The sequence below is a fragment of the Corythoichthys intestinalis genome, chromosome 18, assembly GCF_030265065.1.
Source record: "Corythoichthys intestinalis isolate RoL2023-P3 chromosome 18, ASM3026506v1, whole genome shotgun sequence".
Taxonomy (NCBI): Eukaryota; Metazoa; Chordata; class Actinopteri; order Syngnathiformes; family Syngnathidae; genus Corythoichthys; species Corythoichthys intestinalis.
In genome coordinates this window covers 17204342-17221425 of record NC_080412.1, presented here as the reverse complement: position 1 = coordinate 17221425, position 17084 = coordinate 17204342, and the positions used below count along the sequence as shown (strand labels likewise).

The window sequence follows — 17084 nt, the reverse complement described above, 5'->3', positions numbered from 1 at the left end:
CATTTGAAACGGACTTCATATGGATTGGATGTCTATCGTCGTCAATGGCGGCCAACGTTTTGACGGAAACTGAAGAAAAAAACTGGTGTTTTGTTGTTACTTTGTAACAACAAAGTACTTTGTGGGGAAATCTGAGTGCACACAATGAAGCAAAACTGCATTCAGGGCACTCAGTTTTGAGTTTTTTAACCATTTGGACTGCGACGACAAAGTGAAGCGTCTTAAAGATTTGCACTGCGGAAGGAGTTTTCAAATGTTTGCAATTACAGCACCCCAATTACCCTAATTTCCCAAGTTACCGTTGTTGTGTAAACAGCCCCTAAATGTATTTTTGCCTCATCACTCACTCATGTTTTCTTTTAAGAGTGATACACACTCGTAGCAGTGTTTGGTTGTGCCACTCTTGACATGCTTCGCCCCCCCACCCTTCCTGACTTACCAGTGTGTCGTCTTTGCACACACGGTAAGATTTGTTTTCTTGGCTAGGGAGAATATGCATTGCTGCTTTAGGCATTAAAGGTCTGTGCTGACTCTGCTGAGGGATGAGCACACAGTAAATGTAACTCTTAGCATTAGCTTAGCATTAGGCTTATGCTAACGGCGAGCATCCTCTTAACTCATTCACTCCTAGCCATTTTCGCTGGAGCAAGGCCCTTTGCTCCCGGCAGTTTTACTGGATTTTGACTGATTTTGCAAGGCCCACAGAAAATTCTGTTCTATTGCTATATAAATATGGAACCCACCAAAAGAAAGATTAGACTCTCTTCTTTCAGCAGAAAAAAAATAGTTCATGTCTTTTTCCATTCTTTAGAAATCAGCATTAGAAAATAGCTTAATTTGAGCAATTTTCCAATTTCTGATGAAAAAAAAATGGTGCAATTGAGCTTTTTGTGAAAGCATACATTTCAAACATAACTTTGATTTATACAAAGCTATTTTTTGCTTTAGTTACATCCCTAACCTCTGAATAAGGTTTTCCTTTTAGAAAATAAGATAACAACATGACAAATAGAGCTTTTGATCGCAAAGTAACAATTTATTTACACATAACTAAACTATTGAAATGTTGAACTATTTGCGCACATAACAACGGGGAAGGCTCTCGGCTGCTCCCGTGGCTAATCTGATGAGTCCGGATCAGGATGGGTCTCACTTTTTTCATCATCTTCATCGTTGGTTTCAACCTCGGGCTAAGGAGTAATGCAACGTGAGCGCCGCAGAACGCGTATGGAACCTGAAGCAATTGGGACGTCACTGTCTGTCTCCTCAAGATAGATTTTTTGGAATCCTTCTTTGACGATGGTTTCGTTTTCTTTTCAAAACACTCCTCCAGTGTCATTTGCCTTTTTTTCCCCGATCGTTCTCCACATTTTTCTCAAATTCTCACACGTCTTCACAAGATCCCTTTAACTTCCGTTTCCTGTCTATTTTTCTTCACTTCCTTTCTTGGCCCGAGCTGAGTTCTTACCAAATGCGCTACTGACCTCCGGTGACCAATTTTATTGCTTTAAAATGGGTATTGAGCTTTGTGCATTATATTTAGCTAGATCGGAACCTATTGATGCCTCTTGTAAAAAAAAAATGCAAAAGACTCATAAATACGTTATTGGGACACTGAAGCAATTAAAAATAAAACGTATTTATACGTTTTTGGGAGCAAATGAGTTTTTTATATATACAGTTCATGGCGTCCAGGTGGGTATAATTTATTGAAAATAATTTCCAGTTTTCCTGCTGAGTGTGTATTATCACCAAAAGATTTGTAGATGCTATAATATGTGTTCATCTGTCAATGTTCATTCGAATAGTTGGACTATTATATGACTAAGAAAAAAATAAGAATTATCGTCCAAAAGATGAAAATTAAAAGTGCTGCCAAAAACAACTCTGTTGACAGGTAAAGCAAACTTAAAAACACTCGCAAATAGTGCTGCAACACTTAATCGATTAACTCGAGTGTTTCAATAAGAAAAAAAATTTTTATCAAATTTTGCTGCCTCGAGTATTTCGTTTAATTAGGGTGGCATAGTAACGGTTTGTTTTGAAAGTGTTTGCATTTAGTTTTATTGATTTGGGTGGATACACTGACCTCTAGTGGCAACAGAGAATATTACATAACTTATTTAACACCAACATAAGGTAAGTTTTTGTTTGCGCTAAAAAAAATTTTTTTATCAATTCGTAATTTAGTTTATAGGTATGCTTAGCCGTTTAATGTTGAATATATGTTTGAACAATTTGCTAAGAGCACTGTAAAAAAAAAGTTAGCATTTTATAGCATTTAAGCTAGCAGACTTTTGCTATGGAAGTTAGCCAGTTATTTTCTTGTTTAATTAGACCGTCATTTATTTCTTTTTTATACCGACTGAGGCTAAGCTCAGGTTTTTTTTTTTTTTAATGAAAGTACAATACTGCGTAGTTTGAGGAAAAACTCGGGAATTTTATTTTGTATTCACAATTAATTAATGCTCTTTTGAAAGTCTAATCTCAGCAGGCCTTTGTTTTACATCTCCTAAAATTTATTCTGCAACGCGTTAAATGTTCTTAATTCGATTATTCAAACTAACTAGTTGATAGAGTAATCAACTACTAAATTATAGACACCCGCAGTCTTACTAGCAAAGTAATATGATGGTTACAATTGTATAGAGAAAATAGTTAAAGTCAAAGTGCTTTTGAACACGTACAAAGGGACAAACATACCTCTCCTTTAGGTGTTGTGACAGCTGTCCTTCGAGGGTCAATCTCCTCGTTGATAGAGGAGAGGAAATTCTGAGATATCCGCAGAGCATCCTGCAGGAGAGGGAAGTCTGGATGGTCCTTTGGCGTGTGTTTAAGCAAGTCCTGCAGTGCATACACCAAAGGTTAGAGAGCTGCATACAGATGACTTCATCAAAAATGACCTATTCGGCTTTTGACCTTCAGCTTGTATTGCTTCATGAAAACAAAACACAGCCATTCTAATCAAAATGAGAGTAATCTCAGGACAAGTGATTTCCTTGCTGCTGTTAAAGCTGATTTTATCAGTACATAAGGGTGAAAGAAGTAGCCCACAGAATACTGATCAGCTGTCTAGCTTCTAATTGGATGCTGCCAGCATGTTTTCTGGTTTGGCTGAATGACAGAAAAATGGCACCTGGAGAAACGAGCAGTGGATTTGCAAGTATTGGGGCAGTCTGATGTCTTTCAAAAAATCTGAACAACTAAACTTTAGAGACAAGAGGGAGAGAAGAGATAGAAAGACTAGCCAGGCTACTTTATTTAAAATCAAAACATTAGATAGGAGTCCGTGAACGGGCATCCAACGCAGATGTTCGGCTCTCAATTGTAACAATTCAAAATAATTGCTATGCCAACGTAATGAGAGAAAAAAAACTCAATAATTATTGTACCGATGCAACTTTGGTACCATTTTTTTTTTTTTTTTTTTACCCAAGTCAGTATGTGAAACCCAAGAACCCATATGTCTGTGTGCTTGTGTTCAAGATACAGTGGCATGAAAAAGTATCTGAAACTTTTGGAATTTCTCACATTTCTGCATAAAATCACCATCAGATGTGATCTGATCTTTGTCAAAATTACACAGATACAAAAACAGTGCCTGCCTTAACTGAAACTACCCACACATTTATAGGTTTTTATATTTCAATGAGGGTAGTATGAAAACAATGACCGAAGGGGGAAAAATAAGTACGTGAACCATCACATTTAATGGGTGGGAATGAGGTGTTGATGTTGGTGAGCTGTTCCATTTTTCCTCCATACATGACGTTGTGCGTTACTCCCAAACAATTCAACTTTGGTTTCATCAGTCCACAAAATATTTTGCCAAAACTTCTGAGGAGTGTCCAAGTCCCGTTTGCGAACATTAAACGAGCAATAATGTTTTTTTAGACAGCGGTGGCTTCCTACGAGGAGTCCTCTCATGAACACCATGCTTGGCCAAAGTTCTACATATAGTTGATGTGTGCACAGCGATATTGGACTGTGCAGGGGTCGCGTTAACCGAATATTTTCTGTCGTTGACCGTTTTTTTAAAGTCCATCTGTCATTTTGACAGGTTGCAATTCACACCCCAGACCAAAGGGTGGCGAGTGAGCATATTAATTAGCTATTGGTTGGTGTTGGTGTTATACTTATATAGCGCTTTTCCACCTTTCAAGGCGCTCAAAGCTATTGTCTCTCTTGATGCATGACGTCATTGGCCTTACTCGGAAAAATGTCAAAGCAACTGAGTGTCCGAAGTTTCTTCAAAAAGCTTCAAAAAGAGGGACTGATGCAGTGGAGGATGAAGGACAAACAAGCAATCAGCCCTCAGCAACTACTGAGCGAGCAAGCGGCAGCAAGGAGGTAGGTGTGAGACTGCGTTCAGGCCACAGCAGGTGAACTATTAATTTCATTGTTCCATATGTAGCCTACCGACTGGGGCCACAGTCAGCTGTTTTTGTCACTGCGGAGAAAAAGTTACATATTCATCTGCTTGATGTGTGATGGCACGGTGTGGATTCTCTGTTAAGCTTGTTCGGACAGAATATTAATTAAAAATGAATGAAAACTAAATACTATTGAATATGTCATTATTATCATTTTTAAAATTCAAGTGACGGGTAAAAATAGATTATGACCACATTTTTATGACCCTGTCAGTCAATATGACAGACAACGAAAAAGTCTAGCGCAACCTCTGTGACTGTGCCAGTGATTTCTGTAAGTCTTTAGCAGACACTCTAGGGTTCTTTTTTACCTCTCTGAGTATGCTGTGCTGAACTCTTGGCGTCATCTTTGGTGGATGGCCACTCCTTGGGAGAGAAGCAACAGTGCCAAACTCTCTCCATTTGTAGACAACTTCTCTGACTGCTGATTGACTTTTAGAGATGCGTTTGTATCCTTTCCCAGCTTTATACAAATCAACAATCCTTGATCGCAGGTCTTCAGAAAGCTCTTTTGACCGAGCCATGATGCACATCAGACAATGCTTCTCATCAAGACATTTCTAACCAGGTGTGTGTTTTATTGTGGGCAGGGCATCTTTAAACCACTCATCAGTGATTGGGCATGCACCTGACTTAAAATGTTTGGTAAAAATTTGTTTCAATTGCTCTTTAGGTGTCCTTAGGCAGAGGGTTCACTTACTTATTTTTCCCCCTTTTGTCATTGTTTGCATGCTATCCTCATTAAAATATAAAAACCTATAAATATTTGGGTGTTTTTAGTTAAAGCAGACAAAATCAATGTGATTTTGACAAAAGATTAGATAACATCTGATGGTGATTTTATGTAGAAATTCCAAAAGGTTCAGATACTTTTTCAAACCACTGTAATTTAAAAACAAATAAAGGGATTATTATCAAATTTGCAGGATATATTTCTAGTATGAACCGCAAGGGTTGATTAAATTTCGGGGTAATCAGGTGAAACGTCATAGAGGTCAGAAAAGGAATTTTCCGATCACTTGTTTCATACTTAAAAGAGTGCCCACTCTACCAAATAGCGATGCTTTGAATTTGGTTGCTTAGGCAGAAGTCTGCTTTTTTTTTTTTTTTAAGAATGCTCCTCTGTTCATTATCTTTGGTCAGTTTTACCTATTGCTTCTACAATATGAAGGGAGGAAAGAAATGAATGCATTGTATTACAAAACAAGGTTGTACCATAATAAAATGAGGAAAAAGTAAAGTGCTATCTATGACTGCTTTCCGGATGCACCGTAAATAAAAAAGACACTCCAAAAAAATTGGATATAGGCAATCAATCAAACATGGACACTCCTGATTCGCAATAAAAATTCTGTCTTGGTGTGAACTAGAGTGTACTCACATGAAGAACAAGGGTGCTCCTTGTCACACGGTCAATGGGTTTATAAAGAAGGGCTGTATGGAGAGAAGAAGCCATAGGTCAGATTCTACTTATCAACAAGCCAACGTCACGCTCAAGTGTCCTTTAACAAGACATGCGCTTGACCCTGTACCTTTGAAAGAAATCAATTTCAAAGATTTATGCGATATCAACACATCTAATGGGGTGAGTGAGGGGGAAGAGATACACACTTTGGCGGCTGACGCAAGATCAGTTCTGCTGTTAAGGTCGTGTGAAGAGAAGCCGCTTTGACAAACATCGCAGTTTGAAGTGGAAAAACTCACACAGAAAGTCATTGAAATGAAGATGGGCAGAAAACTAAATGTATACAAAGAAAATGTAAATGACAAAATCTGCCAACCACTGCAGACTTCAAATCCAACCTGTTAGTTGATTATTGCATTTTTATTATGTAATTATTAATTGGTATGAGCTTTAAGGAAGTAGAAAGTCCATGGCAATATGTTTTAAAGGCATATCAGTTGTTTTGCAGAAATGAAACGGTCATTTCAAAGCAAACCAAATCTTAAGGATACTGAAAACATGGAAGCTGAAGTTCCAACCTTTTGCTATATTTAAGTCTTTCACTGCCATTGATGGTGATAGTTGTCTAATAATGTGGCTCTTTTCATCTTTCTGCTGTGAAAAGTTCCTCACTGGTAGACATCCAATCCATTTTAATTGGAAGGGTAGCAGCCCACTTCAAATGGAGAGGACATCTTACACCATCAGTGGCAACCAATGAGTTCAAATGTACATGCGAATGCATATACAGATGTATCTTACAGCCGCATTTAGGCAAAGCACACACATATCCAGTACAAGGCAGGAGATTTTTTTTTCTTTTCAAAATGCCTTTCTGATGATCTTTGAAGATCCACAACCCTCAGGACAGTCAGCGGGCAGTCTCCTTCAAAGGTCTGTGCACTGTCAGTGAGTCAAGATTTGCAGTCACCTCAAGTACAACGACATGTCTGAGACTTTAGACTCAGGTAACCTCCAGGGACGCAAGCCACAAATAAACAAAAAACAAGTAACTGCTGACCCTAAAGTAAGGTTTATAATTGCCTCTATATTTACTGTATATCCCAGGATGGGGGAAAACGAAGCATTAATTTTGCCTAATAAAGCTCCTCCATTAGCTTCAACATAGTCCTTTAGCACCAAAGGGTTACAAGATGACAACCTTGTGACAATATCAAACATAATTTAGTACATTAAAACAACTTTTTGCCAAATGACATGGTATCAGTTCCCCCAAATGCATAGAGCTGAACCTCGTTTTTTTTATATATCATATTTTATAGATGCAGCATGATGATCACACTAGCAAACATCTGAAATAGTAGAATTATTAACGATTTTACTGCACCTTTCTCAACATCTGTAATACAAAGTGAGGGATGGAAATATACTGGACTGTCTCAGAAAATTAGAATACACAATATTCTAATTTTCTGAGACAGTCCTGTACATTAATCCACCATTTAAAGCAGGGGTGTCCAAACTTTTTGCAAAGGGGACCAGATTTGGCGTGGTAAAAATGTGGGGGGCCGACCTTGGCTGACGTCCTTTACATAGAACAATATACAGGACTGTCTCAGAAAATTAGAATATTGTGTATTCTAATTTTCTGAGACAGTCCAGTAGATGGCCTTTAAGAATTGGCACAACATGGAGTTCCAAGGGCCATGCGGGAGGGACGGCAAGGAAAAGACATTGAGAAGAAGGTAAAAAGCAGCAAGGGGACATGGTGATACAACAACTATGCAAATACAATTTTCAATTTTCGGACTTATAAGACGCTACTTCTTTCCCTCATTTTGAATCCTGCGGTTTATAGTCCAATGCGGTTTATTTGTTGATTTATTTGGGTTAAAATGCAACACTTTATTTGACAGCGGCATCATAAGACTGCCGCTATCAAATAAAGTTTCTGGTTAATGGTCTTCTGGTTAATATCTTTTGGTAAAAATATCCCATAATACAGTGAGGACAGCTGCGGCTTACAGTCCAGTGCGGTTTCTCTATAAACAAATGCCGTTTCCGTGTCAGATTTGGTGGGTGGCGGCTTATAGTCAGGTGTGGATTATAGTCCGAAAATTACTGTATATAAAGAAGGAAATATACATAATGCTATTTGAATCAATTCAGGAACGGAGGCCAAACAGATAACGGAGATGACTCGAGAACAAGCTCGATTGAATTACATAATTAGCATAGTGCATTTTGGGGAAAAATAAAGCAATTTAACTCATTGGCTGCCATTGATGGCAAAAGACTTCCAATCCATTTGAACTGGGAGTTCCCAGTTCAAATGGATTGGACGTTACTACTGATTAACTAACTGGTCGGAGGGTCCATCTTGGCCAGAGGAAGAACATTTGTTCATTTGCTGTCAACCTTCTTTAGTTCAAATGGCTTAGACGTCTACTCGTGGCAAACTCATTTAAAGAGTTTTAATTTATTTTTTATGAACCACCTGATTGGACATCTATCGTCAATGGCACTGAAAAAATGCGCCTTTTAGTCCGAAAAATACGGTAAAAGGCAGAAATTAATCTGCATGCACCATCTCCTGCTGCTCCAAAGCATTAAAGCGATTATTTTTTAACAAAATAAAAGGATCAATTAAGCATATCTAATTGACCATATTTTTCGGACTATAAAACACAGTTTTTTTCATAGTATGGCTTGGGGTCCAACTTATACTCTGGAGCGATTTATGTTTGAAATTATCAACACATTGTTTTATCATTTCACATGTTATTTTTGTGTTTTGGAGTGACACTGATTGTTTGGTAAACTTGTTGGCATGTTCTTTATGCTATAGCTATCTGAATAACTTAATAGCTATGTTACGTTAACATACCGGCCACGTTCACATTTCGTTGTTCATGCATCATGTTAATATTATCATACTATACACCTATTCAGCATGCTGTTCTCTATTGTATTCTTATTTTGAATTGCCTTTCAAGATGACATATCTGTTCTATGTGTTGGATCTTATCAAGTAAATTTCCCCCCAAAATTCGACTTACACTGCGACTTATAGTCCGAAAAATGCGGTACCTATTTTTGCATGATGTTATCCTGAAAAATACACATTCAAGATAATTCATACCTCAGTTCAGAAGCTATTTTCAACACTTGAAATTGGTTAAAAATGTGTCAGAATATCAGACTACATACAAAAGTGTTGGTGACAACGTATGAAATCGACCAAATTTGGACATCACGTTTCACAAAAAAACAGACAAAAAGCCAATCTTATCAAATGAATTGCATCCCTCTACAAAGCATCACAAGGGAGATGAGGTAATCAATATCTGTTAGCTTGTGAATAGCAGTTCAAACTTGGAAGCAGACACAAGGTAAATCGTCTGTCTAATCAATAACGTGCCATGCTAAATTAAAAACACTCCCTCATCAAAAACAACATATAAAGGCAATCATTTACCGTACGTGCAGTTACAACACAGTCTGAGGACCAGCAGCACCTCCATCGTCTCGTCTCCTCAATAGACGGAGACTGCGAGAGCGTGAGTGTGCGCGCGCTACCCCAAGCCCCCACTGCATACAAAATTAGTAAGGGGCAGGACTGAAATCTTAAAGTGGCCCGAACGCACTCAAGCACGTTCGCAGACAGACACACAACATGAGACATGCGCTATTTACCTTCCATTGTGACCGTTGAGGTACAATCTTTTGAGTCTTTAGGACTTTTTACTTTGAGGTTCTGGAATTAAAGAAAAAAAAACAAGTGTGATTATTTTTGGTCCCTACAAAAGGATAACATTCATTGTAATTAGTGCTGCAACCATTAATCGATTAACTCGAGTAACTCGATTAGAAAAAAGGTTCGGATTAAAATTAAATCGAAATTAAATTTTGCTGCTTCGAGTATTCGTTTAATTAATGTGGGATTGTAATGGTTTGGTTTGAAAGCGCTTGCATTTAGTTTTATTGATTTGAGTGGATACACTGCCCTTTAGTGTCAACAGTGAATTTGACATAACTCATTTCACATGGCTGAATCCAGCTGTTCCCTGTTAAGACCAACATCATTTGAGCTGATGTTTAAAAAAAAAATTTTTTTTATGCATTTGTAATTTAGTTCATAGGTTTATTCAGCCATCTTTTTGTGGGGATATTTATTGTATATATTTTTTTTAATTCTAATACATATTTTTATACTGGAGTATAGTGCTGCAACGATTAATCGATTAACTACAATTAAATTTTGCTGCTTCGAGTATTCGTTTAATTTAGGTGGAGTTGTAGTGGTTTGTTTTTGTAAGTGTTTGCATTTAGTTTTATTGATTTGGCTGGATACACTGCTCTCTAGTCTATCTCATTTTACATGGCCAAATCAAGCTGCTCCCTGTTAAGACAAACATAAGCTAGGTTTTTGTTTGAGCTAATGTTTTTTTTTTTTTTAATGCATTTGTAATTTAGTTTAAAGGTATAGTTAGCCAATTTTTGTGGGATATGTGTCTGAACCATTTGTTAAGATTATTGTAAAAAAAATGTTAGTATTTAATAGCATGTAAGTTAGCGATTTTTGCTATGTAAGTTAGCCATTTGTTCTTTTGTTGTATATAGATCCTTTTTTTTTTTTTCATACAGTTTGAAGCTCAGCTCAGGTATTTTAATTTTTTATGTTTATCTGATTGCTCGATTATTCGAACTAGTTCATCGATTAATCGACTACTAAAATAATCGATAGCTCCAGCCCTACTGGAGTGCCACCTAAAATTTCGTTGTAGACAACGTTCTATTCTATTCTATTTTATTCATTTAAGCTAGCTGACTTATGCAAGTTAGCCAATTGTTGTTTTGTTGGCTATTTTTTTATTACCGTTTAAGATTAACCTCAGGTATTTTTAATTTTTTATTCTCCTAATCCGATTTGATTATTCGACCTAACTAGTTCATAGAGTAATCAACTACTAAGATAATCGATAGCTGCAGCCCTAATTGTAATGGAGAGCAGCTAGATACTCCTAGAAGTTCCAATGTTAGGATAAGAATGTCGTCAGCCAAAGCATCTAAATATAAATCAAGCATTTAAATACCGAGGAGGACAAGTAGGTTCGGGCGCTCATTAAGATGACCGTTCACTGGCAGTCCTCAGTTTAAATTAATTGGACGTCTACCATTGTCAATGGCAGCTTATGAGTAAAATATTATCTAATTTGAATGATATATATTTAAAAAATGGAATAAATACTCACATAATATGGGAAAACAATAATGATTAATAATTCTCAAGATATATAAAATTATAATTAAAACCTTGTATCCACATATGTGGACATCCTATTTTAGGTCATGTAGGCCAGAGTGGGTTTTTGTTGTTGTTGTTGTTTTTTTTTAACTATCCATAGAGTCACTTGCCCTACAAAGGGTTAAGGGGAAGGACGACAATAATATTGAAAAACGTCACATTTCCATAAGTGCTGCTTCCTCTTTAAAAAAAAAAAAAAAGACTGAATATAGTTTGTCTCCTTTCATTGTTTTTTATTTTTTTCTCCCTCATTCAACAGAGGATGTTTTGTCCACCAAAAATAAAACATTTTTATTAAAATTAAATAGTACAAATAAATGAAAATGACAAATGCTGAACTGTAATAATCAAATCTAGTCAAATGAACGTCAAACCTCTGATATCTTTTGGAACTGGCTGTTGGCTTGGCTGCATTTTTCTGCTGTCTCCAATGCAACCTTATAGTTGTCCACAAAGGCCTTGTACACTCCCAGCTGGCTGGCCTGCGACAAAAAAAAAAACATTAATGGCGAAAAGACAAAAACAACTCATTGGCTCCATTGACGGTGATAGACGTTTTATCCATTTGAAGTGGGGGGGGGGGGGGTTGGCAGCGAATGAACATTCGTTCATTCGCTGCCAACCCTCCCATATTAAATGGATTAGACGTCTACTAAGTGACAAACTAATTTCAATTAACAGCCGAATGATGAAAAGAGCCACACGACTGGACGTCTATCATTGCAACACGCTGGCTAGTAGCAAAGACAGCATGTCTTTCTGAGTCAGTCTTCCCCTTTGATTGCAACATGGGAAATAGAGGGTTATTGAGTTAAGAATGCACTCTTGCATGGATTGCAGTAAGTGAAAGAGCAAGTGTTAAATCATTGATGAACGTCTATGTGAAAACACCCTTGCCATGTTTCGATTTCATAAGTTGGTGGGTCCAATTAAAACTCAGTCTGCAGCTGTCTACTCTTTTTTCTTGCCGGATAAAAACAGGCGAGAGAACTTAGAGCCATCGCTGCCTTTTTTCTTCTTCTTTACAGACGAGACTGTTTTCACTAATGTTGTCTATCTGTGCTCTGAGGGCATGCTTCTGACAAGCAGAAGTGAGGAATAGGCCAATTAATGGCTCTGCCATCTGCACTGGGGCTCTGACACACTGACTAAATGCTACACGCCGCTACGTGATATCTTTATGAGCGCAGCACAGATGGGAACTGAAGACAACACTTATTGGTGTCACATGGTGGAACAACCTCAGGAGTCTATAGTGAAGAGTGTGACGTCCGTTATGGTAACCACAACACTTCACACAGGACTATATAAAAGCTGGACTTTTTTTTTTAAGAATGACAACAAAAAGAGCTAGGTATAAGTGAGATTAGTGTCCCTGCAATATAAGATAAGTTTTCAGAGACTCCAAGTGACATACCGCACAATGACTCTCTAAGAATCTTGTTGAAAAGGCCCAGGTGGTGCAGTGCCTCTGAAATGTTTCTAGCTGCTCGGGTGAATACTCTCCAGACCCTCCTAAGGGTGCTAGAGTTTAATTTCATTGATCATTTGAAGGATTCTAAAAATGTTGATTGTCTTGGGCCTGACTAATGTCTTGCACTGTTCTAAATACTGCATGTCACTGTTCTGGAAACACCGGTATAGGTGCCTTTTAAAAGTGGGTCACTAGGTGACCTAGTGTTGGATCACTGTAGTTTACCACTTTTTATTGTTATTTTATTTTTTTGTTTAATCTTTTCCTTGTATTGTGACTTGGACCTTGAGTCTGTTAATAAATCTATATCTATCTACAGCAGTCACGTCCAAAGTCCGGCCCGGGGGCCAAATGAGGCCCTTGGTCAAATTTCGTCCGGCCCCCAGCCTCGGTCATAAAATCAATAACTTCTGGCTTGCACACAGACTTAATATATTGGTCAGCAGTACTGCTACCAGCATTTGAAGTAGCTTACACACTAAATGCTGCTCCTCATTTACCCACTAAAAGGCAGCAGCACTCTGAGCAACATTACCCCGTGTGACCCTTTACTCCCAATTTTTTAAAATGGTGACAATCAGCAAAAAATAAAATAAAATAAAAAAATAAAGTTGACTGCGACGGCCGACGCTTCAAGGATAGGTGGAAATTGGACTATTTCTTCCCTAAAATACACAACAACGGTGTCTGCCTCATTTGCAAAGAGACAGTCGCTGTTTTTAAATGGTTCTAGGTGAGGTGATATTACCAAACAAGACACGCTGACATGTACGACAAGATTACAGGGAAGATACATAGTGAGAAATTGAAGCAACTTGAAGCTAGTTTAATTTTACAGGAGCAGTATTTCACAAGAGCCCGAGAGTCGAAAGAGAATGCCACAACGGCTAGTTGCGGGATTGTTGAAATTATTCATTAAAAAAAAATAATAAAGCAAATTTGACACATGGAATGGCTTGCTAAAATTTGCTTAAATATATTGTTCTACAAAAAGGACGTCAGTCAAGGTCGGCCCCCCACATATTTACCACACCAAATCTGGCCCCCTTTGCAAAAAGTTTGGACACCCCTGATCTACAGTGTATCACAAAAGTGAGTACACCCCTCGCATTTCTGCAGATATTCAAGTATATCTTTTAATGGGACAACCCTGACAAAATGACACTTTGATACAATGAAAAGTAGTCTGTGTGCAGCTTATATAATAGAGTTAATTTATCTTCCCCTTTAATAATTCAAAATATAGCCATTAATATCTAAACCACTGGCAACAAAAGTGAGTACACCCCTTTGAAAAAACGTACATCCCTTAATGTCCAAATTAGTACTGCTTGTCATTTTCCCTCCGAAATGTCATGTGACTCGTTACAGGAGTGCTGTCAGCATTGCTGCAGAGATTGAAGAGGTGGGGGGGTCAGCCTGTTAGTGCTCAGACCATATGCCGCACTCTACATCAAATTTGTGTGCATGGCTGTCACCCCAGGAGGAAGCCTCTTCTGAAGACAGTACACAAGAAAGCCCGCCCGTCTCATCAGACCATAGGACATGGTTCCAGTAATCCATGTGTTTTGCTGACATGTTTTCAGCAAACTGTTTGCGGGCAATTTGATGTAGAGTGTGGCGTATGGTCTGAGCACTAACAAGCTGACCCCACACCTCTTCAATCTCTGCAGCAATGCTGAAAGCACTCCGGTAACGACTCACATGACATTTTGGAGGGAAAATGACAAGCAGTACTCAATTTGGACATTTAGGGATGTACTTTTTTTAAAAGGAGTGTACTCACTTTTGTTGCCAGAGGTTTGGATATAAATGGCTATATTTTTAGTGATTTAGAGGGGATAATAAATCAACTATTATATAAGCTGCACACGGACTACTTTTCATTGTGTCGAAGTGTCATTTTGTCAGTGTTGTCCCATGAAAAGATATACTTAAATATCTGCAGAAATGCGAGGGTTGTACTCACTTTTGTGATACACTATATCTATCTATCTGCGTTGATCCAGTTGTCTGTGTAAAATACAACAAGTGTGCTACCACAGGCTAAAGATAAGACTGGCTTACGCTTAACCAGTGTTGTTTTCTTCAACAATGACGATGATGAAAATATTTCGTCAACAACAATTTTTTCAAGACGATGACGAGCTTAAAATGTGGCTCGAGAGACTAGAACATATTGAGACAAATGCCAGTTTTTGTCCGACGAGATGACAACGACACGAAAATGCGACAGTTTCTGCCATATGTTCACATTTTCATTTTGTACGTGGAGTACGTCAGCTTGCATCGTAGCAGTGTTTGAGTTGTGTCTCATGTGGGAAGTGCCGCGTCTCTCCCTCACTCTCCTTACTGAGTTGGACTTGTCTCAAACTAGGCTGTGCTCCATCTTGCTTGTTTGGAAACACGGTAAGATTTGTTTTGTTACCTTGCCAAGAGAGAATATGCAATGTTGCTTTAGCCTTTAAAGGTTTGTGCCGAGTGATCATCAGACGCTAAATGTAATCATAGTGTTAGCATTAGCATTAGTTTCAGAATGGCAAACCTAACCTTTTAAAACACTGGCTAGTCTAAAGCATAGCCACTTGGCTTTTCTGGTCAGTAAGTCAAGAGCAGGGGTTGGCAACCCAAAATGTTGAAAGAGCCATATTAGGCAAAAAAAAAAAAAAAAAAGTCTGGAGCCGCAAAAAAATTAAAAGCCTTAATGAAGGTAACACATGCAGTATGTATCTACAGTATATTAGCCTACAATGAAAATTACTAAATTGGCTACAAATATATAATGAGCCTTCAAGATAAAATTTTTATTTTCCCTGCAATGCATCCTATAGAGAATGACGCACCATGTGACTACTCTGTTGTAATGCCGCCTCAAGTTTAACTTCATTACAATTTTAATGAATTGTATCATGTTTGTCCTCCTATAGAAACCATATTAAAACAAAAAATATATTTCCCTCTCTCATCTTTCCCCATTTTCAATTTAAAAAAAAAAAAAAAAAAAAAAAGACCTCCAGGGATACACTAGGGCGGTGCTAAAGGGCCACATGTGGCTCTAAAGCCACAGGTTCCTGGAGCCCGGTCTAGAGGATGTTAAATGCTCAAAGAACTTTTTTTTTTTTTTTTTTTTTTTACATACAGTTCGTGAGTGTGTTATCATCACAAAGTTGGCGTTGTCCTTGAAGAATATGTGCTAATCTATGTTCGTTCAAAATGGTTGGAAACCTTGATATCGTTTTGGACTAAAACTTTTGAATTTTATAGACGAAAACATTTTGAGTAACTGTCGACTAAAACTAGACGAAATTTGTATGAGATTTCGTCGACTTAAACTAGACGAACATGAAAACATTTTGAAATGACTAAAATACAGCTAAGACTAATAAGTATTTTCGTCCATAAGACTAAAATTAAAAGGGCTGCCAAAAATAACTCTGCTCCCAACCTACAGTTAGCAATAGGTTCGCTATTGTTTAATTAACTGTCAACATAAAAAAAAATCCTAGAATATACAATAACGACCAAATTTCATTGTGATCACTGATCAGTCCGCTAATAAAGTAGGAACAGATTTTTAAAATTATAGCTACACAGGCCCAACAACAAGAACATGTGCAGTGACTTGACATGCTTTCAGCTTGTAATTATAATTAAAAAAACTTAATTCATTGGGCATTGATGGCGATAGCTTAATGCTAACAAACAATGCAAAATGCTATAGACAGGCTAAGGCAATAGACTCCAACCCTGTGGGTCGTGGTTTTTGTCCCTGCCGATCCAGCACAGATAGTTGGACCAATGAGGTTTCAGCTAAAACAAGCATCACCTGACTGCAATCAACTGACTGCACTTGTAAAACACCAGATTGGTTAAAAATTGATGTCATTTGTCTAGTTGGAATGAAATCTTGCACCCACAACAGGCCTTTGAGAACCGGGTTGGGAACCACTGGGCTAAGGTATAGCATCATTGCTGCAGCTTGATAAGCCGATAAGAATTAGGTAATTTAACACAAATGGTGAAGCAACAAATATAGATGAACAATTTGCCTACACTAAAAGGCATATTTTTTCTCCTCTGCCATAAAAGACTAACATTATGTCACTGTCTCAGAATTTTTTTGTTTTATACTTCACTCAAATGGCTATTTCCTGAAAATTGTCTGTCATTGGCAGCGATAGACAACCAATCCATTTTGACTGTGTAAGCTTGCAGCGATCGTCCACTGCCAGCACCTCCCGGTCCAAATGGTTTAGAGGTCTATCGCTGTCAATGGCAACCAATGAGATATATAGTTGGGTCTTTCACATGACTAATAAACACAGACCCTAAAATTCAACTCTGAGGATATACCATCCCATAGAGGTTAATATTTTCACCAAAGAGCATCAAGATGCCTACGTCTGCTCAAACATCACAGATTGTGTTACAGTAGACTCGTAAAAAAACACTCGCTGCTCATTT

The 17084-nt window shown here is 37.8% G+C and overlaps 1 protein-coding gene across 7 annotated transcripts in view; it reads right to left on the bottom strand.

The window, feature by feature from the left end:
- Positions 1–17084, bottom strand: part of abr (ABR activator of RhoGEF and GTPase) — a 148770-nt gene that overhangs the window by 87127 nt on the left and 44559 nt on the right. For all 7 annotated transcript variants that reach the window (XM_057821264.1, XM_057821265.1, XM_057821268.1 and 4 more), the window contains 4 exons: positions 11521–11628; positions 9535–9595; positions 5815–5867; positions 2704–2844 (listed from right to left, as the gene is read on the bottom strand). In XM_057821264.1, the coding sequence (XP_057677247.1) occupies positions 2704–2844; positions 5815–5867; positions 9535–9595; positions 11521–11628 (363 nt within the window). The remainder of the gene's footprint in view (positions 1–2703; positions 2845–5814; positions 5868–9534; positions 9596–11520; positions 11629–17084) is intronic.